General features: G+C 33.6%; 1 protein-coding gene across 1 annotated transcript in view; it reads left to right on the top strand.

Annotated features, from left to right (window-relative positions):
• LOC143917750 (uncharacterized) overlaps nt 1-12,062 on the top strand; it is a 34,252-nt gene extending 22,190 nt beyond the window's left edge. Inside the window, exon 3 of the mRNA XM_077439331.1 lies at nt 12,042-12,062. Within this exon, the coding sequence (XP_077295457.1) occupies nt 12,042-12,062 (21 nt within the window). The remainder of the gene's footprint in view (nt 1-12,041) is intronic.
• Nucleotides 12,063-12,893: the final 831 nt, after the last annotated feature.

Here is a 12,893-nt window from a genome sequence, read left to right as displayed (position 1 = left end):
AATAACCTTGGACTTAACTCCAAAACTAAAAACCGATACAATCGAACGAAATTCACTCAAGCGTCCAACGCGCCTTTCAAAAAAATAATATCAAATCAAAAACAAAACAAACCAACAGACGAGAACAGATCACTCTTATATTAAAATAATAAAAAAAAACAAACCAAGGCCTCTGCAATTGACGATCGCTATACCTATTACGAAAACACATATGTATGTAACTCCAACAATTCCATCAAATGCAGCCATCACCAACAGTAACCAAAAACGCCAATCATAATATCCCTACGCAATAAAAATATATTACAAAAAACATAGATAAGCATTCAAACATTATGTACATTCATGTGACATTATGTACATGTAAAAGAACATACATACATACATACAAACACCGACGAAACGAACCGGTCGAATGCCAACACCACGTGTATTATCTCGCATATTCAAATAAACATAATTTTATTACATTACACATGCGTATACATAACTTCCTTCATCAGTATAATATAGTATATAATAAAGTAATTGAATAATATACTCGAACGAACCGACCGTTTCCCTCGAAATCGATCGTGCACGTACAGAGCGAGAGACACGAAGATAAACATCCCGTCTTACATTGTAGAACAGGCAATCGAATATAGAATAGAATCGAAAATGAATACAATTTATTTTATGTATGATATGTTATATATGAAAATATATGTGTTATTTGCGATTTTGTCGATGTGTTATATTGAAAAGGCAAACGTATCGTACGTTGACAGCTGTCACGCAACGCTTCACAATAAGCGGTGAATATTGTAAATTGCGATATGCACGTTAATAAATTGTCCGCACTATATATTTATGTATGTAGATATGTACATACATTCATATATACCTTTTTTATAATGAAAATGCAATTGTGAAAATCATGAAAATGGAATGATAGCTTGTGTTTTGTCTGTAGATATATTTACGCTGTATGCTTGGCATAACGAGGAAAGATAGGAAGTGGAAAATGTTTTTAATTTTTTAAATGCTTTTTATTATTACTAAATTATGTTCATAATACATCTTATATCTATTTTAATAGCTACTGATCTACTGGTCATTTTCTATTTTAAAATTTAAATTTAATTTTGTTAGTAATCATAGTATTATATTATTCTAATTTTAATGTACAGTATAATAGGAAAAAGAGCTCAAAAACCTATTTACAATTCTTTAGCGGGAGATGTGGGTGAGAAGTATGACAAGGGTAGTTAACATAGTGGTTAGAGTAAAGATATTGAAATGGCAATGGGCGGGCCACGTAAGGTGGACAAAATAAGTGTTTGAATGGTACCCGAGAGAATGCATAAAGATGCAGAGAAGATGGGTTGACGAAATTAGGAAAATTTGTGGGGTGAGTTGGGTGAGAGTTGCGCAAAACAGAAACGAGATGATGAGAACAAAACAGAGCAGGTGGTGGTGTAGATGATTATGATGATGATATAAGTTAAAGTTTATACCATTGTGGCATTACATGAGTCCCTTATCCGCCGCAATGGTCAAAAAAATACAGAGAAATGAGAAAAACAAAAATAAATACATATGTACATATGATACACAGACAAAAAATAAATTTATTCATAATCATAAAATCAATAGCATTATAATAATAGCAGATAAAGTAAAAAATTCAAATAATAAAATAAAAAGTAGAGAATTTCTTGCATGTACAGCCAGCACCAATATATGTATAAGAGCCAACCGCAAATACAAAATATGAGATAATTTAATTCAAAAGCTTATTTATTTATTTTAATAAACAAGTATACCACAGAGTCTTTACAGGTCACCCCAATATGACACTGTGGCCAGACAATACATAAAAGATCAAATACATAAGAAAAAATAAAACAACAATAATAGAAAAACAAATAAAATAAAACATTTAAAAAATTGTACATAAAAATTAAAAATTGAAAAATTGAGAATTAATAAATTGAAAAATCAAAAATTAAAAAAAAATAAAAAAATGAAAAATTACAAATTGAAAATAATACACAAAAAAAAACACATATATAAATAGTTTAAATTGAATTAAAAGTAAAAAACAGTAAAAATACGGATAGATTATCCGGTGAAATATTGAAAATATCAATGTGATTGCTGACCAAATTCAAGCAGCGTAAGACTCGAGCGATTGGTGAAAAAGCAAGAACATTAGTTCTTGCTTTAATAGTTTGGAACAATGGACGCAATCGATAATCAATGAGGCGAGATGGAACCCAAAATTTCATTTCTTCCAATATAGTTGGGTTGTAAATATCACCTCTTAATAATTTGAAGAAATGACACACAAGATGCATATCCCGCCGATGAGATAGGGAACTATAGCCAACAGAACCTTGTACAAAAGCACTAGGAAACAGTTGAGGGTAGTATCCAAACTCCCTCATATATAGATAGCGGAGGAACTTCCTTTGAACTCTTTCAATTTTTAGAGAGTAAGTTAATTCACTGGGACTCCATATAATGGCATCAGATTCCAAAATGCTTCGGACCAATGCGTTATAAAGAAGACGCAAAACTCTTAAATTATTGAAATTGTGAGCATTGCGTAAAACGAAACCCAGCATCTTTGAAGCTTTATTGCACATATTGGAAATATGGATACCAAACTTCCATCTGCTCTCAAACGTAACGCCAAGGTCTTTTTTGGATAATGTTCTACACAGTGGAGTTCCACCAAGATTATACTGATATAAGGTGGGGTTAGAAGACCGAGAAAAAGACATAATATTGCATTTACTAACGCTAAGAGGTAAATGATTATTAGTCGCCCAGCACCATAAAGAGTTCAAATTACTCTGAAGGACCTCACAGTCAGAAACACTATCAATTTTCATGAATAACTTGAGGTCATCAGCATATAGTAAAAAATTTGAATCTGAAAGTACCGAGCCAATATCATTCACATATATTAGAAACAGTAAAGGTCCCAAATTAGAGCCTTGGGGCACGCCAGAAGATGTGAGGTATACTTCAGAGAAATGGCCATCAAAACAAACAAACTGACGACGATTACTTAAATAAGAAGTAAAAAAATCAGTAAGATTATCCGATAGACCAAAATTGGCCAATTTCTTAATAAGTATTGAATGATCAACCTTATCAAAAGCTTTAGCAAAATCGGTATAGATCACATCAACTTGATGACCTGCATCTAGCGATTTAGTAATGAAGTTTGAGAAAGACAAAAGATTAGTAGTCGTAGAGCGTGCTGAACGAAAACCATGCTGTTGGTCTATGATAAACCGACTGCAATGGTTATAAAGTAATCTCTGCAAAATTATTTCGAATAATTTGGCTGGAGCCGAAACAATGGCTATTGGTCTGTAATTATTAATAAAAGATTTATCGTCATTTTTGTGAATTGGAGTGACTTTGGTGCATTTCCAAGAGTCAGGGAACAGAGAAGATTTCAGTGATAAATTATAGATATGAAGCAAAGGATATAACAAACTGGACTTGCATCCCTTTAAAACAAAATCGGGAATAAAGTCAGGACCAAAAGATCTATTAGGTTTCAGCTTCTGGAACCCATACTCCATATCACTGATATTAAATTCAAATACTGACAGAATGAAGGAATGACTTATTTGAAACTTATTATTTGAAGATTGAGTGTATGAGTCTACAAATGCAGATTTAAAATGCTCAGCAAAACCCTTAGCGATATCTTTCGAACCTGAGAACGATATAAAAAGAGGACACCTATAAGGAGAGGTACCATTTTCAGTCAACTTAAAAATTTGAAAAAAATTTAAGTCGTGTCGATAAGAATTTCAGTAACCGATACTAAGTTTCAGTTCGATAGGACTATCGGTGTTCAAAAAATCCCCAAAATACCCAAACACGTAGACACACACACACACATTTTTTCTAGATCATGAAAACGTGATCAGTAATCGATTCTGAGTTCGAATCAGTCAAAATCTCGAGTTCGAATTTTCGCATGATCACAAAACTGCATCTATTGTTGCTACTACGTACATATATAAAGAAAAAATTAACAAAATTACGAAAGATTATATATTATTAAAAGCTACAATTCCAGATTCATATTTCTTGAAATTTAGAATGTTGAAAGTTGAAATATGACCCAAATTTTGTTTTTAAAAAATACTTTGATAAAACACGAAGCTTACAAACCCATTAAAAAACCAGCACCATTTTGCAGACAGTTTTGAATTTAATATTGCTTTATATGTATGTACATGCATAATAAAGGAGTCCGTTTGGTCAGGGTCGTACCCGAAGGATTAATCCTTCGGTTGTAAAATTCATCGCGGTGACACTTTCACGGTTGACGATTTGAGCCGACCTGTAGTAAAAATTACCACCAGACATGACATGGCCGCTCTCGAGAGGGCTCACCCACCCCACACCCCCCCTGGACCCACCCCCTTCCCAATCAGCTCTTCGCGAAAGGAATTTCGCAAACCCAGACCGCCGCGAATTTAATCATGAGAGTGAAACCCGGCACTGTCAATGCACTCGCTCTGAAATGTATTAAAACTTAAGCCATAATTGCCTAAATTAAGCCTATCTGAATCACAGTTCTGAAGTTTACCGTGAAAACTTATTTTTACGTAGAGCTAAACTATTCGGCCGAGTAGATATTGCGCGCACGCAGACACAAAGCACGCATACGAATACAAAGTTGCGCGGGAGACACAAGACATAATTACTTGACCCGGTGATTTTAAGGTGTATGTGCATATTTTATTTTATTTTATCTCAATCGAAAATGTACATTTGCCTTTACAGATCTAAGTGACGAATACAGATACAATGAATACAAGCATTTTTATACAATGCGAATTCATACAAACATCATCCACAGTGACATCTATGAAGAATGTTTTGCAGCATTTTACTATAGAAATTGGCGAACCTGAATTATTTGAGATTTGCAAGAGAGATTGTAAAGGAAATGCCAATTTCCAGAAACCATTTCGATGAAAATCAGAAAAATTGGGAAACTCTGAAGGAAAAGATTGACCTGGAGTCAATCTGACCTACTAGTGGAAATCGAACCGTGACCACTTCGCTCAAAAGTATAATATACTAGTCCACGCTGCTGGTTAAACAACCAGCAGCGTGGTCTAGTGGTGAATGTTGAATTATTTCGTACTCGATGTTACGAGTTCGATTCCCCGCTAAGTCTCGCTGTTGGCCAGACCTTGATTTGTCTAGGTCGATCGATATATATTTAATATTTATCTTCTATACATATTTCATATTGAAAGTTTTGTGTATATACATATCATAATAATTCAGTATTTTTGCACTCGCCATTAAAAAAAGTATAAGCTAATCATCATATAATATCACTATTCCGTCTGTGTGTCTGTCTGTCTGTCTGCCTGAGCTAACGCTCGCCGTACTATAATAGTCGTTTCGATTCGACATACATACATATATACGTCCCAGTTAAACCACTGCCAAAACGTACATACGAATACAATAACAACAGAAAAACACTTCTTTATATACTAATCGCTACTAATGTTTCCACTTGGCAGAAAAATTACCGCCATCTATTGAAAATTTATTTAATTTTTTTTTTCTATTAATGTGTTATATCGTTTATATGTAAGTAGATAGGTAGGTAGTTTTTACAATTATTTTCATATTAAACAATTAAATGTAAATATTAAATTAGGAATGTATATTTAAAAAGTATTTGAAAAAAATTCGACTACACATTTCTATTAATTTTTTTATTTAATAACTTAAAATGTCAACACCCATGCGATGATATGTCATCGGGTACAACACTGGTTGTTTTTTAAATTAAAAAAAAATGAAAAGCAACCGTTTACTATGAAAATATCTTTACGAAACGAAATTTCAAACAGAAAACTACCGAATGGTTACAAATTTATTACAGACGACTAATTATAGATTACCTAAACACAATCTGCTTTAGATCGTCGACTTAAGATAGTTTTTAGTCAATATTATGTATTAGATGTATTATGAGCTAATTTATAAGAATTGTAAATAGGTTTTTGTGCTGTTTTTCGTATTATGCTGTACATTAACAATAGAATAATATAATACTATGACTACTAACCAAATTAAATTAAATTGTAAAATAGAAAATGATCAGTAGATTAAAATATATATGAAATGTACTGTGAACATAATTTAGTAATAATAAAAAGCATTTTAAAATCAATTACAGACGAGAGCAATTTCATCACAAGAAAATATCACGTAACACATTTTTTGAAAACGACCCAACAACAGAGGTTTTTGTTAGCTTTTTCCTCACAAATCGACACGAGTCTGGTGGAAAACTAACGTTTGAAAAATGGCGAAAAAAACGCGTCGACAACCCCTCGTATGCGAAAACGCTAAGCCTCATATTACGAGTGGATAGAAGGGGTGATTTGGTGTACCAAACGACCCTCATCATCTGCGTGTATATAGTGGGTGGGTCGTTATTGAATTACGACGATAGCGCAACACATTTTTTTTTACATATTTTTGTCGGTAGTAATAACAGCTCTGTTGCGAGCCCGCCACGCGAAATCCGGCAATTTTCATTTATTTATTTATTTATTACGAGGCTTTGTGCACTTAATCCAGCTTCTCCATTTCTACACAATGAGGAGGGTTATACTTGTTTTTTTTTTTTGTTTGTGAGCCTCTTTTTGTTCAGTGTATTTTCTCCGCTAATGGTACACGGAGTGGAAAGTACTCGATGGGGAGTTTTCGCAGTGGAAAACTACTTTGTTGCACACGCTCGCTGTATATCGTGCTATTTACGGCAAGACTGTGTATCATATTTACGGAATAATGATATTGTGTATAATTTGCACGAAGAAAATGTAATGATTATAATCAAGTTACATACTAACGTAACCAGCGATGGCGAATTTCTTTGGCAACATTTTCCCGACAATTGCATTATTTATTTAATTCATTTTCACCTTAATTCAATAACAGCTATAGTCGGTCCGATATACTACATGTATATAGCGTGAGACTTTTTTGCGATGTGTTGTAAAATTTTATGGACATAAAATTATTTATTTATTTTTATTACTTACCTCTTATACAGTTCACATGGTTTTCGTGTTAGTGGTCATTTTTTATATCTCTTATCTCTTATCCGATCGTTTTCATACTTTGCCATATTGCTCATTTTGGTCATCAATATACGTTAACGTATCGTCTGCCATTACGTTGGAGATAAAATATCGTATACAATGCGTATCAAATATCCAGAATCTCGGGTACGGTGACGTCTATGACGGTGACGGCAAGCTACCATAATTTATCTTCAACCTTTTCGCCTTGATATGGCCATATCAGATTTTAATAATTCACTCTATATTTTATAAAATTTGCTCTATAGGTTCTCGTTATCTCTAATATTTAAATATTTATAGTTTTAACTCTCATTTCTATATATAAATTTCAAATTTGCGTTTAGCTTCATGTAATGTAATACACGATATATATTGATTTTTGGCCAAATTTGTCAGATCTGACATTTCACGGCTAAAAGTATATCTCTTCACGGAGCTTTATCTGCGAGATAAGTATTCAATAAGAAGTTATGTTGTATCTAATTGTTAATATGATTTATAATAAGCTTATATACATTTAGTTTTTTACAATAAGCTTACATACATACATCACATACAATTATTTTTAGTTATCAGCTGATTTATTTTTTAACTACATATATAATACTAGTGTTGTAATTTTCAACGGGTGGTTTCGGAAACAAATTGATACATGCTTTAAAATAAAGTTACAATACTTGTAGTAATAATTAATCGGAATCGGAAACAGAAAATGCAGTCCGTATCCGAAACAAAAAATAATCCAGAACCGGAAATGAAAAAAGAATCAGGATACAGAACTGACAAAGGAATCGGGATCCGGAACTAAAACGCCCCGGCCGCCGTCCCCTAGCATCACCCCCCCCCCCCCGGCGCCCCCACATCGCCCCCCCCCCCCTTCCCCCTCCACGCCGCTCCCTGTTTATTATTTTTCGATCCGCACATTCTTTGCGTCCATGTGAAATCGTACCTACATATTATATCATACTTTCGGCTCTACCTCACGGCACCGGAAGTCAAAAGATCGAAAAACTAAAAGGTTAGTATTTAAAAAAGTTTTTTTTACCAGGGTTTTTATTTTAAATTTTTTAGTTTACTAGTTATATAACCGGAGTAGAACTTTTAAATCAGATGATAACTAATAACTAAAAATAAAACTATCACTGTTTGATCTGTGTACATATATTAAGCCTGTATTGGTTATAAAGTTTGTTTTGATTTGAGGTTATGGGTTAAACGTCATTCTGTCATCATTCTCACCGAACAGTGTTGCCACCCTGCATAAAGGCCGGTGTGGCAACACCCAAGACCGTTGGCTCAGCAAGCCTCCACAAAACTATAAATATTTATATATTGGAGATAACGAGAACCTATAAAGCAAATTTTATAAAATATAGAGTGAAAAAAGAAAATGTTATAGGCGTTTAAATAATTCAAATTTGACAGCGAGATGGCAGGGCGAAAAGTAATGAAACTACCGATGTGAATGATGAATGTGACAGATAAACGTCACCGTGTAATACGATGCAGTATTTTCAAACGTGTCTAATACGATATTTTTTCACCATCGTAATTGCGGATGATACGTTAACTTATATTGATGACCAAAATGAGCAATATGGCAAAGTATGAAAACGATGGGATAAGAGATAAGGGATATAAAAAATAACCGCTTACACGAAAACCATGTGAAACGTATAAGAGGTTAGTAAAAAGCAAATATCGGAAGGCAAAGATCGAAAATCAAAAGATCTTAAGTCGAAAGATAAAAAAAAGGGTGCATGGTTAACGGTACTATGTATATGTATATAATATACATATATATCAATGGCATGTGGTGTATCTCTTTTTGTCATACAGCCTTGTTAAATGTGCGCGCGCAGGATACGGGAGGAAAAGCCTGTTCCTCTTGTTCCTATTGTATCCTACTCGCGCAAATTAAGTGAGGATGTACGACGAGGGGGAGAGAGAGTTTTACCGCACGCCACTGATATATGTACATACATATATACTAAACGTTTTTCATATGTATGCATGGTAAACGAACATTTTCGATTTTTTAACATTCGGTGCGGTGACGGTCACCCCTACTGTCTTATTCAATTATTTCAAAAAAATAGTATTTAACATATCTATGTATATGTAAGTATTTTTCTAATAGTTTTGGTAGATTTTTCGCATATTGAAAAAATATATATAAATTTTTTTGGATTGTAATAGGGTATGTAATTATTTTTCCAGGGCCCGGAATTACTCTCGGCATCCCTGCATATATATATATGTATGTATTTATGTACTTAAGTATTTCAATGAGCAAACACCACATCAAAAACAAAGCAACTGTAATATCAAACTTTCTTCAAAATTAAATCACTTTGAAACCGGCAAATTACACACAGACACACATTGTGCAAAATATTTGACTCACCCTCGCACATAAACAACCCATATCAACTAGAGAGAGAGAGAGTTGATCGTATCCAAAGTGCGTAATGAAACTCCGCAATGATTACACCATTAAGTTATTTTACAACACGAATTCGAGAACGCACTACGTATGCGAAAGGGTTAATAAGGGATACCGTTACGATTTATCATCGCTTATACATATTTCAATTACACGTATACTTTGAATTGCCGCATCGACCTACACTCCAGCGGTGATGAACCTTAGTCAGATCACGTGCTAAAAATCTAAAATTCATATATGAAAAGTTTCTGTTCAACTTGGCGATACTCGATCATTTTTGGCAAAGGAATGTGAAATTTTTTCATACTTATTATAATTATTTATTTATTTAAGTTTAAGTTTGGACCATTATGGCACTACGGGAGTCTCTAATACGCCACAATGGTCAAAAAAATACAGAGATATGAGAAAATAAAAATAAATACATACATATTATACATATATACATATATCGGTCTCCCTCACGGGACCGAAAGTGAAACGCCCGAAAACGCAAATATCAGAAGGCAAAGATCGAAAATCGAAAGATCTTAAGTCGAAAGATCAAAAAAAAAGGGTGCATGGTACACGGTACTATGTATATATTATATATATGAGTGGCATGCGGTGAAATTATCTCTCTTTTTTTCATACAGCCTTGTTTAATGTGCGCGCGCAGAATACGGGAGGAAAAGCCTGTTCCTCTTGTTGCTGTTGTATCCTGCTCGCGCAAATTAAGTGAGTATGTACGACGGGGGGAGAGACCCTTTTTTATCTTTCGACTTAAGATCTTTCGATTTTCGATCTTTGCCTTCCGATATTTGCGTTTTCGGGCGCTTTACTTTCGGTCCCGTAAGGCAGACCCTATATATATACGTTTATATATATACACAGCAGTCGCGTGCAGTGAAAATCTCCCTGTTTTTATCACACAGCCTTACTTGCATGCACACACGAGCAGGATACAAGAGGACTCGGTATGACGTCACCTAGTCCCCATGTATCCTGCTCGCGCACATGTAAGTAAGGCTGTGTGATAAAAACAGGGAGCACCCCTTTGAAAAATGAGCTTTGGAATCTTTAATTTTTTTTTCTTAGCGCACAGATAAGACACTTTTAACAAGGGCTTTTGAATTTTTGCGGCACATAATTTTGTGATTGTCCCACTGGCATCATACGAGCCTTCTTTGACTTCAAGATGTTCAGAATATGACCTGCACCTTCACCACCATGAACATTGTTGAAATTTTCTAACAACTTTGATGGCTTAAGATTGGAGTTTGAAAAAATCTTGGAACATACATAATGTAAGATGCATTGAGGTCTTTGTGTACCATTTTTTTCTGTTGTACAAGTGAATCCGTAACCAACATAATCGTCTTTCCACTAACGCTTTTTTTTACATGACGGGATTAACTACGGTCAAATAATAATTAATAAATAATAATTAGAAAGAACGTATAAAATAATAATTATATGAGAAAAATTCTTACGTTTGTGTGATCATTACATCCTATTCGGCCTTTTATCACTGAACAATTAAGTATGTATTTGTTTCTGCTTTCAAATGGTAGATAACTTTGCAAGTTATCTACCCAAGTTTGATTGCAAACAAGTTTGCAATCGAACTTTCGTGTGTGAACACATACTAGTCTCAAGAAGTTTTTTGTTATCTATCTATCTATATATCTATCTATCTATCTATCTATCTATCTATATATCTAGCTATCTATTGATGTATCTATACATATATCTATCTATACATATATCTATCTATCTATATATCTATAGTTTTTTGCTATCTGCCATTGTCGCAAAAACAATTGTAAACAGTACACCAGTGGAGACGACGGTGTGCAAATTATGAGTAAACTGTCGTTATTATTTGCAAGAAATTAGGAGAGAGCTTGACGCGATATCGTGTTATAAATTATATTATTTTAGTTATAGCTACCCAAGTGCTTTCGTCATGAAAAATATTGGCCGATGTCATCAAATATTAAAATAGTTTTCAAATATCACAAAACTAAATTTACATTGTTAGAAACGCCTCCCGCACCCCCTGATATGCCTCATGGGGTCCACGCACCCCGGTTAAGATCCACTGCTCTAGAGCTTTGAGATTTTTTTAATGTACATATATGTATATCTCCGAAACCTTTCAGCATATTGAACTAAAATTTCTAATATATAAGTTTCAACTTATTTTTATTTATAGGTACGTGCGAGACTTTTATTATAATGGACATTGTTGTACTGAAATTTAGCCCACATATCGTCGGTTAGCCTTCGCTGTGGAAGACACAGTGGGAGTGAAAATTCTCCGTATAACTCGGTCGGGAAATCTGCAGGTAATCGACTGATATAAATACACATAATTTCTAACGAATGTAAGAGAGGGAAATGTGTATATAAACTCGTGTACGCTACTGATATTGATTTTATGTTTGATGTTTACGTGCGCTTTCAAGATCACGGCTACTACCCCGTGAACCCCATACAATGGCGGCTACTCTTGTCTTCTCAAAATCAATACTTCAAGTGCGTCCATTGTCGTCGTGCGTACACCTCTCAAATACTATCTGAACGGATCTACTGTCAAGTTTGATAGACATAATATGTGAACATGTGTTTTTTACGTGTGTACATCGACGTTCACGAGGCGAAATATTGTTTCAAAGTCATATCAGAGCGATTTGCCTTCAGTGTTTGGAATAAATATTTAAATTCTTCATAAAGTTTCCAGCAGCCATGGTTGAAACTTTTAAATTTATTTTCATTTGAAACAATGCTTGCGATCGTCATAAATCATTCATGGTTTTGAAGGCATGTATGTACATATATTTTCATGGAATTTTCTACACGATATTACTTTTTTTTGTTATTTTTTATACTATATGTATGTATACAGACATTACTAATAAACTAACCAGTAGATTCTATGACAGAATCACTAATAACTATACTAACACACTTGTGAAGAGTCTCGGTGATTACAACAAAATGTCTATACCCTTCAGATATAACACACAGATTACCTAAACACAATCTGCTTTAGGTCAACGACTTTAGAGAGTCTTTAATTAATATTATGTATTAGATGTATTATGAGCATTTATAAGAATTGTAAATAGGTTTTTGAGCTCTTTTTCCTATTATGCTGTACATTAAAAATAGAATAATATAATACTATGACTACTAACCAAATTAAATTAAATTGTAAAAAAATAGGAAATTATCAGTAGATCAGTAGCTATTAAAATAGATATAAGATGTATTGTAAACATAATTTCGTAATAATAAAAAGCATTTAAAAATCAAAT

Source organism: Arctopsyche grandis, chromosome 10, assembly GCF_051622035.1.
Source record: "Arctopsyche grandis isolate Sample6627 chromosome 10, ASM5162203v2, whole genome shotgun sequence".
Taxonomy (NCBI): Eukaryota; Metazoa; Arthropoda; class Insecta; order Trichoptera; family Hydropsychidae; genus Arctopsyche; species Arctopsyche grandis.
Note: the sequence above shows the minus strand (reverse complement) of the source record. Positions and strands in the feature narration are given on the sequence as shown.